This window comes from Leuciscus leuciscus, assembly GCF_965113295.1.
Source record: "Leuciscus leuciscus genome assembly, chromosome: 4".
In the NCBI taxonomy this organism is placed as follows: domain Eukaryota; kingdom Metazoa; phylum Chordata; class Actinopteri; order Cypriniformes; family Leuciscidae; genus Leuciscus; species Leuciscus leuciscus.
Window position 1 is genome coordinate 5,901,972 of NC_138728.1, and position 19,817 is coordinate 5,921,788.

The following is a 19,817-nucleotide window of genomic DNA, read 5'->3' on the forward strand; positions in this document are numbered from 1 at the left end:
TGGAAAGCCACAAAAATGTTCATCTTTTAGAATGAAACAAGGGCATTCCAGCAGATGCTGGGGGTACAAATGGGATAACTTTCCCAGAATAGTGGCACACATAACAGAAAACAGAGAAATAAGTATTTTAAGTGCACTGACTCTCTCTCTCACACACACACACACACACACACACACACACACACACACACACACACACACACACACACACACACACACACACACACACACACAGTCTACTAAAGAGATCTCACAGATCCAGCAGGTCATTCAAAATAAAAACCTGAGCCATTACAGATGACATCTTTGGCTCTTTGTCTGAGGTTTAGCACAAACAATCAGTTATTTACCCCAGCAATGAGTTCACACACACACACCTAGTCATGCAAAACTGTCCAAACCAACTAGCCTGCAGTGCAATTGATCTCAAACAGCTCACATGAAAAGTATAACAAAACTATTCAACCGAAAAGGACTGAATATTCTGCAAACTGTGATCAGTCAGATCAAAAACACCTCAACACACACACAACATGTTATGAAGTCATCTTCACTCACCAATGAAGTTCACTTGAAATGAAGAGATGTCCAACAGTCTTTCTTTTGAGCAAATTATCAGTCATTTTTTTCAGATCTGCCAGTCTATGAAGGAATTCATTTTCAATTGAAAGCATGACTAGGGTGTGTAAACGAAATCACCCGGTGGCCATCTTGGCAACACCCCCAACGTTTGTTATTATGTAGAACAGCTGCTACCTGCCATCTATCTGAAATGTCCAACACTATTGGCCAAGCATGTATCAAATCTGACAGCAGTATAAAACATTTTATTTTTTTTGCATTTATAATTTGGCTCAAAAACAGTTACTGATATGTTGCACACGCTGGCGTTCTCCACTTCCCATGCTGAGAAAAGTTACTTCTTGTAAAACACAATTTCTGTCTTCTTTAAGGATTGTAAAACAAAACAAAAAAATTCTTAAAATGAATTGACGTTGCCATTTTGCAACACTTCTAATGTTCTAATGTAGAGACGCTATCAGCCATTATCAAGTGAACAAAGCCTTAACACTGTCTTTAGTTAGTCTATTTCTCTGGTTCTTAACTTCACAGTCAGAACATCATCAGCTCCTGCTATCAACCTCTGGCCTCTTAGTTCCTGCTGTTTGATCACATCTGCAGCTCAAAGACTTTGATAACAGACTCAGACTGTGTTGAAAGTGGACTAATGTCAATCTGGTATGTTTTGTATTGGGATCAGCTGGGGTTAATGTTTATCTGAGGACTGTGTTTGCTTGGGTTGGAGTGAGATTGAACCGTCTTAGATCTATACGTTCACCACTGTGTGCATGCTGATATGCTGTTGTGGTCATTTTTTTGTGTAGCAGCAGTTGAAAGACTCCTGCAAAGTTCAATATTAGTTCACAATGAGTCATTTTTGTTGATGTAGAGAGCCTACAACTATCTGGGTTCAAGAGCTGGTGAAATCAAAGCTACCGTCTACTTAATGTGTGTTCAAAAGAGAGGATGTGCACTCTCTAATGCTGCCACATGTGATAGGAGTCAGCTGGGTTTCTGTCATATGGAATAAGAGAAATGTTTTTAACATTTCTTTCTACGGCATGTGTGTGTGTGTGTGTGTGTGTGTGTGTGTGTGTGTGTGTGTGTGTGTGTGTGTGTGTGTGTGTGTGTGTGTGTGTGTGTGTGTGTGTGTGTGTGTGTGTGTGTGTGTTTGGTCCTGTTAAACCCTACATTATGGGGACAAAATGTCCCCACAAAGATGGCAATATCTGATGTAAATGCAAATGTAAAAATGCTGAAAGTTTCTCAGAATTGAACTCAGACACATGTTAAACACATTCTCTCTCCCCTTCCTCCACTCTATCTCAGTCTGCTCAGCAGATGAAAGGAGGCAGCGAGTGAGGATTTGCCGTCACTGGATCGTCTGCTTGATAACTGAACCTGTGATGCATTACTATCAGCCTCAGAAAGGAAGAATCAGATGTAATTCAATGCAATCACAGTATCTGATTGTGTGCGTGTTCTCACACTTACCTCTGCTGTAACTCTGTGAAGTGTGTGTGTGTGTGTATGTGGAGTGATGAAGCCATACAGGACCTCTATATTTCCTCTTTTAGCTTTTTTTCTTTATTGGAATATCAGCTAGTTTAAAAATGTTAAAAAAATTTGAGTTGATAATTTTTTTTGATTTTGATCTTCACTTTAAGACAAACATTTTATTAAAAGTTTATTTTAATTATTGTAAATGCATCAAAATTACCAATGTTGCTTTAAGAGGGTAAATTAGCTCCGCCCCCCTCTAAACACCTTTGCTTTTCTTACATACATACATATATACGTATATATATAATACTCATAAGTATACTCATTCATCCATCTGCACAACCCAATATCAGCTGTCTCAGACTTCACAGAAGTATGAGCTAATTGCATTTGTGCTAATACTTGAGTTTTACAATTACAACTAAAGACAAACTAAAAATACTGAAGAAAGACAGACCAATCACAATCCAGAATGCAAATATTATGATGACAACACTGCTGTCCGTTACATCTTAAACGCTGAATATTGTAACAATTTTCAAACTTTCATCTTAAATTTCTTACAAACTATAGCGTTTACATATGGAAGCATGAGGGGCCATTCACACCGAATGCAAATTTGTGGGTTAAAAAACACATCTATATTAATTGGTTTAATTCAAAATAAAAGTAAAATATTTTTTAATATGACAGAATTAACCCAACTACATTAGGTTACACTAACAAGTCATTTTTTTTATATAGTTGTATCAGAAATAAAAGTATTAAAAGTATTCACTTTTAACACTATCATCTTAAATTTCTTTAAAAAGCATATTAAGTTTAAGCTTACTCTTTTAGTGTCAATGATATACAAAACATTTTAAGCATTTGGAGCTAAATTAACTGCTGTGGAGAGAACAAAAATGTCAAATATAATGTATTTGAAGACTGCCCTGCAGTCCGTGTGAGTCAATGCACTGCAAAAAGCAGTATATTTGTCTTGTTTTCCCGTACAATTTTAGTGTCAATCACTTTAATTTTGATACATTTATCAGAAAACAAGACTAATTGTTTCATGTCATCTTGCTTCTCAAGTAAATGTATCATTTTACGATATTAAGATATTTGTCCTGGAAAACAACACAAAAATACAGAGTACAGAGTAACTTTTGTGTGTGTGTGTGTGTGTGTGTGTGTGTGTGTGTGTGTGTGTGTGTGTGTGTGTGTGTGTGTGAAGGTGTTTGTGTGATGAGCTCACAGTCCATGTGTGTATCTGTGGCGTGGAGGGTTGTGTTGGGGTGGAATGGCATTGAGGTGAAGTCCTGCACGTCTCTCCGCCGTCTTCACGAGCTCTTGGAGCTCCTGGCGTTCCCGCTCTGCGCGGCGGGACACCTTCCGGGCTTTCCTCAGAGAATGCCTCAGTTTCCCCACTCGTTCTTTTAACTGTTTATTCTTCCTCTCCAGCTCGGCCACGCGCTCCTGGAGCTGTCCAACCCGCTCCTCCTCCTCGAACAACACCTTCTGCACGGAGGAACACAGCAGCTGAAAGAGAAAGAGAGAGAGAGAGAGAGAAGGTCACTCGGGAACGTTATAATCAGAGGTCTGTGCATGCATTGATAACCTGACCCTGTGGAATGAAGGTCAATATACAACATGACATCATTTCCAGCCTCCGTCAGCCTTATTATTTCCTGTTGAGCGCTGCCTTTCTTCTCTGGGCCCCTACAGATGCCAGCGTGTGTGTGTGTGTGTGTGTGTGTGTGTGTGATGGACGCAGTTCAAAAGTGACATGCTGTCATGCCCACGGTAGACACAAGTCGAGGCATGCTGAGTGTGTGTGTGTGTGCATGTGGAGTGTGTGTGATTGCTGTGTGTATTTGAGCGACAGGACGACGCATGTTCTCCCTGAACAACGGAAAGGTCTAAATCCCTATTGTAAAGGGCCAAAGCTATCCTGGACAGAAGAGTGTTCAGAGAAATAAGGAGTGATGAGAATAACTGTTGTTGTGTCCTACTGTCCAAACAAAACACACACTGCTGTAACAACAACAGCCCTCTCCAAACTCCATGAGACCCAGAGCCAGACAAGTGGACACCAACACACCTAAAACAACACACATGCTGAAATAAACATCGCTGCTCATTAACAAGACCTTATGTTTCTCCTTTTGCTTGTGAAACTATGTAAACAGTTATCTAGCAATGCGATTTAATATAATACGATTTCTTCTTAACGTGGGTGATGTGTATTTACAACCACAAGAGCCAAACATAGCCTGCTTTGCTTTCAGACCCAAACTACACCCAGATGTGGTGGTCAGCGAGTCGTCTTTAACAATAGAGTGTGTTTTTAGAAATGAAAATAAGACAAGAAAGCAGAAAAGATAATGAGAGAAAGAATGAGGAAATGGAGAGAGTTTGGGCACACATTTGGGTTTAGATAGACAGACAGACAGACAGACAGACAGATAGATAGATAGATAGATAGATAGATAGATAGATAGATAGATAGATAGATAGATAGATAGATAGATAGATAGATAGATAGATAGATAGATAGATAGATAGACAGATAGACAGTGAGATAGATAGATAGACAGACAGATAGACAGTGAGATAGATAGATAGATAGATAGATAGACAGACAGATAGACAGTGAGATAGATAGATAGATAGATAGACAGACAGACAGACAGACAGACAGACAGACAGACAGACAGACAGACAGACAGACAGACAGATAGATAGATAGATAGATAGATAGATAGATAGATAGATAGATAGACAGATAGACAGTGAGATAGATAGATAGACAGACAGATAGACAGTGAGATAGATAGATAGATAGATAGATAGATAGATAGATAGATAGATAGATAGATAGATAGATAGATAGATAGATAGATAGATAGATAGATAGATAGATAGATAGATAAACAATTTATTATAAAAGCATACATCTAGCTTACACATTTACCCAAATTAACCGAAGTTAATTTGGGTGGGTTTCTCCATTTCAATGTAACTTCTCTCTTTTACGGCCGTGACGAGAGCGTTGCTCTCCTCGGCTGTGAACCGCTCCTGGCGTGCGCCTGGCAAATCCGCCGTTACAATAGCAATCCGCTATGGAAAAAGCGCGTCTGCTCTTAAAGGGAATGTGAGATGACGCTCTGATTGGTTTATTTCACGTTACGCCCAAACCACACCTATGAATAATGAAGCTACTTCAGACCAACCCATTTTAGATTTGCGCCTGGCGCAAGAGTCATTTATCCCGCCGGGAATATAGCAACAGCGCCGAGACCCGCCCACAAAGTTACTTGCGCTTTGCGCTTGACACTTGCGTTTCAGATCGTTAAAATAGGGCCCATAGACAGTAAGATAGATAGATAGACAGACAGACAGACAGACAGACAGACAGACAGACAGACAGACAGACAGACAGACAGACAGACAGACAGACAGACAGACAGAGATAGATAGATAGATAGATAGATAGATAGATAGATAGATAGATAGATTGACAGATAGATAGATAGATAGATAGATAGATAGACAGACAGACAGATAGATAGATAGATAGATAGATAGACATATAGACAGTAAGATAGATAGACAGACAGACAGACAGACAGAGATAGATAGATAGATAGATAGATAGATAGATAGATAGATAGATTGACAGATAGATAGATAGATAGATAGATTGATTGATTGACAGATAGACAGTGAGATAGATAGATAGATAGATAGACTGACAGATAGACAGTGAGATAGATAGATAGATAGATAGATAGATAGATAGATAGATAGATAGATAGATAGATAGATAGATAGATAGATAGATAGATAGATAGATTGACAGATAGATAGATAGATAGATAGATAGATAGATAGATAGATAGATAGATAGATAGATAGATAGATAGATTGACAGATAGATAGATAGATAGATAGATAGATAGATTGACAGATAGATAGATAGATAGATTGACAGATAGATAGATAGATAGATAGATAGATAGATAGATAGATAGATAGATAGATAGATAGATAGATAGATAGATAGATTGACAGATAGACAGTGAGATAGATAGATAGACAGACAGACAGACAGACAGACAGACAGACAGACAGATAGATAGATAGATAGATAGATAGATAGATAGATAGATAGATAGATAGATAGAGATTGACAGAACTAAATGAAAAGTGTTTTAAATGGGACACAAGGAGAGCAGACAAACATGAAGCCACACAAGCACACACACACACACACACACACACACACACACACACACACACACACACACACACACACACACACACACATACTGTAAACACTACATCAGCACAACATGAGACCTCCGGTTAAACATTCTTTCAGTCAAAAGCTTCTCGTTAAAGCATGGATGAAGTTCTTCAGAATCCATACAGGATATTTGATTAAATACGTTATACATTCAGACATTGTCCTGCAATGGTGTTTTTCTGCATTTGTCTGAATCAGATTAGAGTTTAATAAGTATAATGGGTGTTTAAGATGGATGGTACAGGAAGCAGAGGGTGACATAACACACACCGTTCTGGTTACAGTCACAAGAGCACAGAATCCCTCAGGCAGCCTCAATCCTTTTCCCAAAGGAAAGCTCCTGTTTTAAACAGCTCTTATTATCTCTCTGATAATCAGCCCCACCTGTTCCTGCAGCACACACACACACACACACACACACACACACACACACACACACACACACACACACACACACACACACACACACACACACACACACACACACACACACACACACACACCATCATTATCTTTATCTTCTCTCTCAGCTGCGTCTGTCTCTGTGATTAGTGAAGTGTCACTGTTAGTCTTCTATGATCTGTAACACTTGAATAAATGTAACATTTTTAAAAATGTTGAGGGTTCAGAAAAGATGCACTTAATAAAAATGAAATAGTTTTGAACCCATATATTCCCTTATTGCACATAGACTGTCACATCTGTTTAGCACAGAGGACATCTGTTAGAGGAACCCTGCACCTCCTCAGGTCACTGCCTCATATGTAGACATGCATGGACGCTTCAGCCGACTGCGTTCACACACTGTCTGCATGACATACTGTAATCTTCAGACTCAGCGGATGTCCGTGAACACAGTTTTGAGTCCATGCGGACAGTGCGCGTACAAAGGCACATGTGCGAGTGATTTGAACATTTGAAAACAAAAGTCAATGACACTTTATTTTACAATGTCCTTATTACACGTTACATGTAGTTACGGTAGTAATAACTATAAATGATGCATAATTACATGCAACTGACCCTAAACCACACCCTAACCCTATAGTAAGTGCATGTAGTTAATTTTTATTACTCAGTACTTAAATGTATAATTACACTGTAACACAGACACCTGAAAAAAAAAAAGTGTAACCCAAAAGTCTCACTTCCATGGTCCAGGTCTTTCCACGTTCACGGCCAGGGAGCACAAATACCTTTTCATTTTAATGTTTGTCTGGAAGGAAAGGGCGATTCTCACTGGTTTACTCTGTATTTTCTCTGTTGGTATATTACACTCAATAAATCTGAAACTGTCCACCCTGAGCTGATGACTGTTCTTGGTTAGATGAAGTGGACATTTATCAGTACATTCAGGAATCTCAATGTGTTTGTCTGAATATAAGCCCCTCTCTCTAGACAGCAGACCACCGTCCGAATAATGAGCGCCCCTGTGTTTGAATGTACAGCAGGATAATCTCATCAAGGCAAATATAACTTTCACCTCTTGATACTGTGTGTGTGTGTGTGTGTGTGTGTTACATCCTCTCAAGCCCTGCCATAACCTCTTAGGACCCCTGACATTCCTCCCGTTCTGCATCGAACCGTCCACATCAAACACATTTATTTTCCTTTAAAACCCACCGCCGTTTCCCCAAGAGGATGTTCTCATGTCCATCTGACGTCTCCCTCACTCTTTCTTTTTATTTTCTATCTCAGATTTATTTTCAGTGGCAGATGTGTGTGTGTTTAGGTGGGATAGGTTGTCTGAGTGTATGTGTGTGTGTGTAAGGTAGGTAGGGCAGCTCTAGCTGGGAGGTCTTTAATCCGGCCTCTATCAAGCCGAATGAACTCTAGAATTATCTCAGCCTCCTACCGTGATGAACAGTCACAGTCGTCAATACAAAGACCACCAAAGAAAGGGACTAGTGTGTGCTGTATGAGCCAGAAGCTCCATTTACCCATGAGAACCTGAACATGTTACTTTCATATTATTCTCACTTCCTCACTTCCACACGTTTTTGGCTACAGCCAATCAGATTCTTTGTCATTATTGCAGCAGTTGTTTTGTATAGTAATTTGCCAAGTAATACATGTTCTGTTCAACATATTTTGTTGATCCTGGAACAACATTCCTGTCCGAAAATGTTATCCTAACCATATCCCAACCCCTAAACCTAACCCTACCCATAACTTATCCCTGAAATCAGAGGGAAATGATAGGTGAATAACACTGATGTACAGTAGAAGCACCTAACCCTGTTTCTGTCAGGACCACTACCGTCAAATATGATTGACAATTAGCATACAGTTTGGATTGGCGGAATGGTTCCGTTCTGGGCGAGAACTCCCTGCGCATCCATGCAGCCTAGCATGGATAAGAGCAGGGAGAGCAGCAATAACCCCCATTGGGGTAAACAGAACAGAACCAACATGAAAGTTTGCAAATATATTTAATTCAAGATTTTAAAGTACAACATTATTCGATAATTATTCTGATTCAAGGGGAATCAGAATGTCAAATCCTGACTGGGCGAGAGGAGGAGCTGGGGATGGAGGAGGGTAATTAGCTCCTGAGAAACGCGATAGCTGCTGATAATACTGAAGGAGCTTATATATGTATATGGCGATAGGCGTCGTATTCCTATAGGTAGATGTGGATCAGCTGAGGGTCAGCTGATGCGAGCTTGACTAACGTGACCTGCCAGAACTAACGCTACGCTTGATTTGTAAGCCTAAACTTGACAAACTCTAAACTTGTCCCTCAAATCTGATTGGCTGATTGGAGTGTTGTTCCAGGATCAACAAAGATGCTGATCTACTAACATATTGTACTCAGTGAAATCACGTTCACTGTTAGTGCAGAACTGCTGGAATGGAAATTGGCTGCTGTTTTACTGTTAAAGCCCAGGTAAAAATAATGCAGTTGTGCATGCAGACACTCCTGTCTTTAAAAAAGGCCTTTTACGAGCTTCTTGAATTTACAACAGAGTCGTTTCAAAACAGAACGCACTCTGAACGTCCGCCTGTAACGTCGCACAGCTCACATACGCATACTGATGTTCACCTTTAGCAGATTCATGCCTTTCAATTCTCTTGACAAGATATACAGTTTTCTGCATGCCAATGTTAAATCTACATCGTTCAGGATGTGCTCATTTATCTCTGCAACTCTAGTGCACATTGAGCACATCTGTGTGTGTGTGTGTGTGTGTGTGTGTGTGTGTGTGTGTGTGTGTGTGTGTGTGTGTGTGTGTTTATTGGTGCCGTACCCTGCTGTCTTCCTGGCTCTCCCAATCACTATTAAAGTTGTGCACCGTCTGTCCAGCAGAGCAGTTTGAGAACTGGAAGAGGCTGGAAAACAGTCGTCTGTTATCCAGTGTGTCAGGGAATATGGCGTCCTGGAAGTTAACTCCATGAGGGAGGATGTTGTAGTTTTCATCCATTCTGTATAAAATATACACAAAAGTATGTTTGCATATACTGTACTTCTGAGGATGACTTATTGGCTTGTTTGCCTTTAAAAGTATTTCAAATAAATTATAATATAAAAAAAATTATACAAATACTAAAATGAACAAAAAAAAAACCTGTTATTTTATTTTTTTTAAATAACATGCAATGTTTGCGTCTTCAATTTGTTTTTATTTGTTTTTAAGATAAAAGAGGCACCCCAATCTCGATATTAATTTTATTAACTTAAATATCATAAATAAAAGGTCATTTTAATAGTTCATTTCAAGTCGGAATAAAATAATTTAAAGAGATAGTTCATCCAAAGATTAATATTCTGTTATTAATAACTCAGCCTCATGTCGTTCCATACATATCATAAGACTTTAAGATTTATATTTAGAACACAAATCTTTTTGATGAAATCTGAGAGCTTTCTGTCTCATTGACAGCAACGCAACTACCACTTTGACGCTTCAAAAAGTTCATAAAGAGATCGTAAAACTAACTCATATGATTTGAATAGTGTAGTCCAAATTTTCCTTAAAGACACGACCGCTTTATATGATGAACATATTGAATTTAGGCTTTTATCTACGTTGTTTGAGTCGATTACGTGTCAATTACGCATCAAACTGTAACGCGTAAACTACGCGTAAAAAAGTCACGTGTTTTTGAGCTTCCCGGCGTTCCATAGAGAACTGTACACCATGAAAATTATTCTTTCCCCCAACTTAAGTTCAGAATAAAAACAGGTTATTTGTTTCCAAATAGAAGTGAACCCACCTAAGGAAGAATATGTAGGAGTTGTTTTCCATCACCGTGTGTGACTGACAGCTGAAATACCCGAGTCCCGTGAGGTTGAGGCGCGAGCCCGCGGGCACCTCCAACATGCTTCCCCACGCCTGGTCGCATAGCAACTCCACCTCCGCCGCGTACAGCAGCGCGTCCTCCGCGCGCTCGTGCTTCTGGTACGGCAGGTAGTTGTACAGACTGGACGCGTACGGCTCCTCGTGGATGGCCAACACCTTGGCGTACACGATGATCTCGGCGAGTTCAGCCCGACAACCCTCGCTCAGGGGTCGCCACTCGCTGGGTAGCTGGCATGCAAACGCGAACCCGAAACCCAGCGTCAGCAGAAGCGCAAGGTGCATGCTTCCCGTGCCAGTAAATATACCCACGCGTAAAAATGGCTCGTTCACGGGTTCAGTGGATAGGCAATGCAGTGAAGTCACCCATGCAACGGCCCGGGGTCAGTTCACATAGTCCCGACCTGTTCAGACTGCTCTGAAGGTTCACAAGTAAGAGTTCCCACGTCCTGCTCCTCCTCGATCCATCATCACCCCTAAAGTTCGTCTCAGGCCAATCGGACGCGCTGAAGTTTAACCAGCCAATAGACGCGCTGCATCCTGCGTCCACCAGCCTCACTCACTACATTCCTGGACAGAGGATTTGGACTAAATTTTTGTCTTTATACATTATACACACATAGACAGATGACTGCCCATGATAATTCACTTTAATCACCAAAACTGTTCTGAAGAAAAATTTATTGGGCCATTGACTTTTCAGTCATGAAAAGGTTTATTTTATTACATAACATGAGATTGTCTCTATTGTGTTGCCCTTTTAAAAGTATTTGAAACCTATCCTGTATACCACTTCTATGATAATAATAAACTTGATTTTCTATAACGCCCTTTAAAAGTTACACCTCAAAGCGCTTTACAAAAAAAATAAAAAAAAATACAAAAAACGAAACACAATAATATAAAAGAAGTGCATTCATAAAAGTGAACTACATTCAGATACAAAAATAAAAAACGTTAGCAAAACAATTCAGGAAGTAAACAGTAGGCTATAGAATAAGATAGTTAGAAAGTAATCAAATAAAAGCTACCCTTAAAAGTAGCTTTTATTTGTATCATGTAAATATCACAATATCACAAAAAAGGTTAAGGCTCCAGATTGGAATAATCTATCTGTGGAAATAAGATCAATTTCTTTACTTGGTTTGTTTAATCATACCTTGTCTGCTCACTTTAGGATAAACTGCCTTTGTTACTAAAGATGCATGCCATTTTCAGATCTACTGTGCATACCTAATGTTTATATCTGACTGTAGTTAAAAATGTACTCATACTCAACTGTGTACTTACTTATTATTGGCCATCTTGGCCTTTTGGTGGTTTGTAATTTTTTGATGAATATGTGCAGGTGTTGTTGTTGTTTGTTTTTGTTGTTGTTTTTGTTGCTGTTTGTTCTGTTTTGTTTTGATTTTTCACTTCTCTGTGGTTATGTAATTATTGTGTTATATGTTGGGACCCCCTCGAAAACAAGATGATACATCTCAAGGGGTTTATCCTAATAATAAACAAATTTGACACAATATATTTATGTGATATATGATGTTATTTTTTACTCATTTTGTTTTCCAGGTGACCAGAGTTTAAAAAAAAAGTAGCAACTATTCATATAAATAATGTTTAAATAACATTATCAGTTTATATCATGCTGATGATATCAGTGTTACAAAACTATTATTTTTAAAGATTAAAAGTACAAAAGGTAAACTTGAATTCAATGTTTGGCTGTATCTTTTTTTCCTTTTTTTTCTGGGCAATAACGATGGAGATGTCAGCTCCAGTCTCCCCCTAATTATTAGGTTACCAAGCAATATTACTTAAGCCAAATTCACACTGGAAAGGTGGCACAGAAGCACTTCTGAAGTGGCAATTATGTCTTCACACAGACTGTTTAATGCTGCTCAGAGGTGGCATAAATGCATTTACACAACCATTTTAACTGCATATTGTTATACTAGGGGCAGAGGTGTGTCAGAGCAGGCATCATTTAGTCTGGCTTTTGTGCTGCTTTGCGTCTTCTTTCTCATAATTTTTAGCAGGAACAGAGCAGCCTTAACTCAGCTGTATAAAGACGCCTTTAGTTTTAAACGCATCTCTGTCTCAGTGGCTCCATCTAGTGCATCAACAAAGTCCTTACATTACAGTGAACTCAACTTTTATAATAATTATGATTAATGTAGGCCGCCAATTATCACCGCTGTTGTATGTGCATTATGCATTATGCGTGCATTTGTGGAAGGTTTTGAGACTGTTTTCACTCCGTACTATTGTTATTGCTATTTTTAAGCGTTTTATGCCAAACCCATAAATAACATGCAGTATATGGAAGGAAAGAGCAAGGTTATATCTTCACCTATGACATTTCTTGTCATCATGTAAATAGGAAAGTATGACCCTTATACTAGAATGATAATGCGGGCGTCGAAAAGCCCCTCCGTTTGCCCCAGTTCGGAGTGCGTCACTGCGTCATGTGGGATGACCGCGCTCAGGGCAGGGCAGGCGCAGGGAAATCCCGGACCGCGTCCTGACATCACCGTCAGCTGGTTCAGTGCTGTGAATGCAGAGTAGAGTCTTATGACAGTGGATAGACATTAACCTGTATAACGCTTACTGTATAGACCAGTCCTGCTGGATCACAGATCCGCGCGCTCATCGCTCTTCACTGACGTCTGCAACAGGAAACGAGCATTCTCAAAACAAGTTGGAGCACACAAGAAGAGAACGCTTTGTGAGTATCGCATTGCTCTTAAATATATCGAGTTATTTAACGCTTGGCATTCTAAAAAGTTGTGTTACTGTGTTGCGCACTTATGAAACACATTAGAATGGAGATTAACGAATGTTAGTTCATTTCTACTGCAAATGTCTTCGTTAACTTTCGCTTTCTTGTGGCATCACGATTTGGTGTCTGTATTGTGAAACGTCTCGGGTGAGAACAGCCTGTCCAAACCAATGAGGAAACCAAAGTAAAACAGTGTTACCACTCATACATCTTGTGTGTTTTTCACAAGTTAATACTAAAGTCGCTTGAAGCCATACGATAGCTTTGTGCAGGGTACAGGACGAAATTGAAACCATTACTCACCTACAATCCTCCAAACCAGTGAAACGTTATGTCAACTCGGGAACCTTATCAATTCGATTCGTCATCGAATAGTTCAGGATTATGTGATTTGGATTAACTGATAAGATTAGAATTTCCACTTGTATTTTGAGCATATACACTTATGTGTGTGTGTTTATATAAACTCTCTTTTAAATGTACTTGTTTTAAAATATAAAATATAGTTTAGTGCATATAAAATATATTACACTTTTTACTCATTACATTTTATTTATATTTTCTTTTTATAGTATTGCTAACGCATATATTCACCTAGAATTTTAGTCTGTTCAGCCTAAGTTTCACTTTTCATTCTGTGCTGATGATTGCCTATTTGAGTGTAAGCCATTCTTAAACTGAGTCATGCTGTGGTATTTCTTAACAGCTCAACAGACACCGAAAACATGGCATCTGGTTCATCGATGATGAACGGGGACATCAGTCACCCTCGTGGGTCCGGCCCGGGGAATGTGGGCAGTTTAGAGGAGACCCTCCAGCAAATGAACACCTTGATCAAAGAGAACAGAGAACTGAAGGGTGAGATATTAAAACCAACCCTCTTCCTGGAGGGACACTCAACAGTACACATTGAATGTCTTCCTTATCTGACCTATTTATTTCTGGTCTTGGAGTCTTGCTAATGAGTTGAATCGGGTGTGTTTGATTAGAAAGAGTTTGAAAATGTGTACTGTTGATGTGCCTCCAGGAACAGGGTTGGGAAACACTGATTTAAACAGCAGTGTCTCAGTCATAATCTTAATACATAAACACACTCCATCACGCACAACAATCCAACGTCATTATGTGTATCAACAGAGGCCCTGAAACAGACCAACATGTCCATGAAGGAGAGATTTGAGGGTCTGTCGGCATGGAAGGAGATGCAAAAGGAGGAGAGAGACTTCCTGGAGAAACGATTAGAAGAGGCCAAAACCAAACTGAACACTATGGATGCAGAGAACGAGATGTTGAAGAAACGAGTGGAAGAGCTGGAAAAAAGTGGAGCCGAGGTGAGCGAAGCTAGAATCACACAACCCAGAAGTATATAATCAATTATAAATTGACTAAAGTTAAATATCTGCCGTAGTGTTTACACACTGAACTGGAGGCACTGAGGGGTCAGATTGGTCGTCTTCAGGCTGAGAAGAATGATCTGGTAGCATTGAACTCTGAACTCCAGCTCAAAACGGGACAAGGTTCACCTAGCGACTCCTTCATTGAGATTAGAATAGCTGTAAGTATGCACATACACACACAAACACAATGAAGGGACAACATGTTGCTCAATTTGTCGCTCTTTGTACTTTCTTGCACAGGACGATGATTTAAAAGTGACCAGAGATTTGCCCAGTACTCAAAAGGACCTCTCTGCTTTCTGCATGTAAGCACTGCGATTAAAAGGCTTACTGTGATTTCCATTTAAACGCTCCTGATTCACCAAATTATTTTGGTGAAACCAACAATTATTTATCTTATTTAGCTATAGTTTGTTTGATAGGAAGATAGCTACATCTCACAACGCCTCTTTTGGGGACATTCAATTAAGCTGGAAATTAGATTAATAAATAAAATAAATACTTAAGGGTGTGTTCACACTTGTAGTTTGGTTCACTTGGTTCATTTGGTCCGGACCCCCCAAAAAACATTTTGTCCTGGTCTGCTTCGCATTCACATTAGCATTTTAACATTGAACCTAAAGATACCGAACATAAAGGCATAGGGATATGTTCACAACCCGATTGGTTGGCTTTTTATTATGTATGTTTCGTGACAGAACTTGCTGTGTGCTGGCCTAAATGCGCTCGTTGTATGTGTGTAGCCTACATGTGGTATTTTGACCTGCTGAGAACTCGTGAAGAGCTTATAAAATGTGTAAAGGAGTCAAAACAGCGGCAGGAATCGCTCTATCACACACACAAAGATCTGCTGTGAGGAGACGCGGTTCTGACGCCTGTACTGAACTGAGATGCGCAACACTGCGACTATGACTAGAAAAATCTGTCCTTTTTAGGGTCGCATCTTGTGACATATATCCTGTTTTAGGTTCGTTTACATGTCTTTGGTCCGTGTAGCGATCATATTTCAGTTGAACCGCACCAGAGTTCGTTTGGAAGCTGACCGAGACCTATATTTTCAGGAGACTCGGTCCACTTGTTTAATGCGCACCACGGTTCGGATGGGAGCGTTTACACTTATTCAAATGAACCGCACTGACAGGGCAATCGCACAAGGGTTTGTTTTAATCCAACCAAACATGCCAGGTGTGAACACACACTCTAAGGTAAGAGGGTGGCTCATGGTTAGTCTGGAGTAATTACTTAACACAATTGAAGCCTATAGTAGGTCCTCATTTCGATAACCAAGCACATATATGTGCGTACACAGGCAAAAGGGCGAGTCGGAGGAACAGACGGTCAGGCAGCTCCTTCACTCCCTCAGAGCAGAGACTGATGAGAAGGAGAGACTGCAGATAACGCTTCAGGAGGCACGTGCGAGGTCAGCCATCTTTTCACACACCCTCTCAGAAACACAACTTAAGATGTTTCAGCTTCTTTTATTGTATGCGCATATGTGTCTTTGCAGAATTGCAGAGTTGGAGAACAGACTGGAACACACTGACAGCAGCGCACAGACGTCTCTCCCCTGTACAACCGAAATCAATGTAGGAGTCAGGCTTTTATAGCAATACATTTTGTAACATTCATGTGGCTGTGGTTTTTGAGGACAGTCTTGTCTGTGAATGTGAAACTAAAAGAAAATTGTTTAGAGTGTGGCAACAACTTTGAGTTTACATTTAATTTGAAGAAAGCAACCAATTATGTGTATGTATGTTTGTTTCTGTCAGTCAAGCGCTGAGGTGAAGAATCTGGAGGAGCAGTTGTTGAAGCTCTGTAATGAACTGAAACAAGCTCAGATCAAACTAGATGATGCTGAGAACATGAAAAGAAACCTGCAGGACAGGTCAGAAAGCCAGTCAACAACAGCCTTATATGCATTTTTTTTTTGTTAAATAAGTCTCTAATGCTCACCTAGGCTGCATTTATTTAAATAAAAAAGACAGTAAAAACAGTAATATTCTAAAATAATATTGATTATTTAAAATATTATTTTTCTATTTTAATATATTTATTTATTCCTGTGATGCAAAGCTGAATTTTCAGCATCATTACTCCAGTCTTCAGTGTCACTTGATTTTGCTGAAGAAACATTTAATATTATCACTTTCAAAGTTGAAAACAGTTGTTGTCTTTTTTTTCCTTGTAACTTTAACCTGAAGCTTTACAAGATCTACAGCTCTCCAATCTCCTGCTCTGTCTGCAGGTGTAAAGATTTGGAGCAGGATCTGGGCACCTTAAGGGCTCAGCTGGGAGACAAACAGAAGGCCCTGGCTGAGAACGACTCTCTGAAGGTTCAGATGGAAAGTCTCCAGGCTGCTATTAAACTGGAACAGAAGAAAACTCAGGATGAGAAGTGAGCGCAGTTTGTTACCTCCGTCTGATGCCCATAGAAATGCACTGTCGATTGCTGGAGCTATCTAAATGTTTTTATAATAATCACGTCTCCATTTATCTTTCTTGGCCAGAAACAACCTAAACCAGCTGAAAGATGCCTACACCAAGCTGTTTGAAGACTACAATGAGCTCCAAGAGGAAAAGAAGAAGAAAGAGGTACAACATGATGAAATCATCATTTTGGATTAAGGATTAAACTCACTCTTTAAGGGAGACTTTTGCATGGAGTAACACCAGCTCCCATTTACTTTACAAAAATGTAAATCTTCAGCCTCACATTTATTTGTGCATTTGGCTAGATGTTATTATTTCAGTTTAACTGTTAACTACAAATATTCTTTTTTGGTAGGAAGCAACTTTGCTTGCAGCAAAATATTTTTTATTTAAATACAATAAGCTTTAAGGCCATTCATTTTCTATTCTGAGGGTTTTGATGATTCATGTTTCTTACCTCATTGCGCATGTGTGTGTGTGATCAGGGTAGTGTATCACGGGAAGAGTACGATGACCTCCAAACCAGGTTTGATACGGCTGAAAAGGCGCTGGCAGACAAACAGCTGAAGATTGATGAGATGAAGATGGAAATCTTCCAGAAGGAAAAGGAGCTAGATACTATCTCTGTTTTTCAGGCTCAGGTACAAACCATTGTAATATCATGTCACGTCCTCTCACTTTTTTTTAAGCTCTTTGCGATCTGTATAATTTATTATGTGGGGTTTTTTTGTGTACACATACAGGCAGAGATATATTCCTCAGACTTCTATGCAGAACGAGCTGCTCGGGAGAAGATTCACGAGGAGAAAGAGCGTTTGGCCACTCAGCTGGAGTATGTGAAGAAACAGAACAGCCAACTTCAGGAGGAGATGGAATCACTTGGCAGGTACGTCATTAACTTAACTTACCCACTCACATGTGACCTCTGTGCCAACTTAAACAGAATTGTTTTCATGCTTCAGGCATTCTATGACCGAGATGCAAAGGAGACATGTGTCACGTGGGGCCAATCCACAAGGCCCCACATCTCCACACAACATGCAAGGAGGTAGAAGTAGTCCCTTACCTTACCCTTACCTTTCGTGATACTGTAACAGCGAGGACAATTTACATAGACCTCTTTCTTTCTTTCTCTCTCAGGTGATTGGCAGCAGCAGAATATTCCAGACCATGCTTGTCCCAAATGTGGGGAAGTCCTACCTGACCTGGACTCCCTGCAGATCCACATCATGGATTGCATCATCTGAGCCTGTTGCCTAATAACCATACCAGATCCCCCCTTTATGTGAATGAGTGGTTTGATAGCTTTACCTTCAAGCATCCTGAAACATAATGCTTTAATAACACAGGTCTATAAACCCTGCATCCTAAATATACTGTACATTATCAGTGTGGATGTTTTCAGATCAATAGATGTTACTGGTCGAGGGTGAGAATAAGCATTTAATCTGAATGGTTGGATATGGTCTAAATATGCCCTGTATAACAGCATTATTATTCTAAGCTGCTTTGACAATTTATCATTCAACTATTAAAGAAAAGTATATTCCTGTATGTTGCAGGTGGGAAATTAGTGTGGCATATATTACACAAAAATCTGTTGTGGGTGAATTACATCATTAATTGCAAAAATATTTTTGTTTTAGATTAACTTTGAATGTTCCTGAGAGAATCATTTATTTAAAAGACTTGAAGTCTCATGTTGGTTTGTGGTTAATTATATTTCCATTATACTCCCAATGCCCAACATTATACAGACAGATCATGTTTTTTCTTCATTTTATTTGTTGGATCTGTTTAAATGTTAAAGCACTTTATCATGGTAAGTAAGTTAGTAAGATTTGGGGTTGTTTTGAATATAACTGTCTGTCTGTCTGTTAGTTAAGACCTACCTAAATCTAATAAATTGTTTTCTGAAGTTCATAAAGATATTGTCTTCGTCACATGCGCTTTAGATGTTGTTTTGTGTAAGTAACGTTAGCCATGCAGACGATGCATAATCTCAGCCTTGAAATGCATATTAAAGGACTAGTTCTTCCAAAAATGATAATTCTTTCGTCATTTACTCACCTTCATGTGCAAATCCTTAAGGTTACTTTCCGTGGAAGACAAAAGGCCATTTTTGAATATGTAATGGAGACTCTTCTTGTCGATGTAATGAAAGTGAATGAGTAACGTTAGCCTACTGGGGGCTGTCACGCAAAAAAAATAAAAAATAATAAAAGACAAAAAAAAGAAAACCATCATAAAAGTGATCTAATACGACTCGTCCGTTATATTAATATCGTTATTTATTAATATGATAGGTTTATGTGACGAACAAACTGCAATTTAAGTCGTTATATAATAATCACTGATGAGCTTCACCCTGTTAGCTTTTAACCGTAGCCGTCCGAATCTTGAGTTCACATTCAAAAAGATTCGACTCGAAAGATTCATTCATGACATCGCCCCGACTCTCATGAACGCGCGCCATGAAGCTCTATGACTTTCTCAGATAGAAAAATCATATTTTTTCTCAACTCTCGGAATAGAATCTCGGAGGGGGGAAA

General features: G+C 39.4%; 2 protein-coding genes across 2 annotated transcripts; one reads left to right on the forward strand and one right to left on the reverse strand.

The window, feature by feature from the left end:
• Positions 1 to 3,262: 3,262 nt before the first annotated feature.
• On the reverse strand, positions 3,263 to 11,212 carry ccdc3a (coiled-coil domain containing 3a). Its single transcript, XM_082167102.1, has 3 exons — positions 10,577 to 11,212; positions 9,610 to 9,784; positions 3,263 to 3,588 (listed from the first exon to the last, which is right to left on the reverse strand). Exons 1-3 carry the CDS (start codon positions 10,942 to 10,944, stop codon positions 3,301 to 3,303), a joined length of 831 nt encoding a protein of 276 aa, XP_082023228.1. The 5' UTR covers positions 10,945 to 11,212; the 3' UTR covers positions 3,263 to 3,300.
• Positions 11,213 to 13,226: 2,014 nt separating this feature from the next.
• optn (optineurin) lies at positions 13,227 to 19,192 on the forward strand. The gene is made up of 14 exons (XM_082166718.1): positions 13,227 to 13,384; positions 14,145 to 14,296; positions 14,576 to 14,769; positions 14,847 to 14,993; positions 15,076 to 15,140; positions 16,145 to 16,255; positions 16,343 to 16,421; positions 16,605 to 16,720; positions 17,081 to 17,230; positions 17,343 to 17,427; positions 17,751 to 17,906; positions 18,009 to 18,151; positions 18,228 to 18,313; positions 18,406 to 19,192. Exons 2-14 carry the CDS (start codon positions 14,164 to 14,166, stop codon positions 18,510 to 18,512), a joined length of 1,572 nt encoding a protein of 523 aa, XP_082022844.1. The 5' UTR covers positions 13,227 to 13,384; positions 14,145 to 14,163; the 3' UTR covers positions 18,513 to 19,192.
• The last annotated feature ends 625 nt before the right edge of the window (positions 19,193 to 19,817 follow it).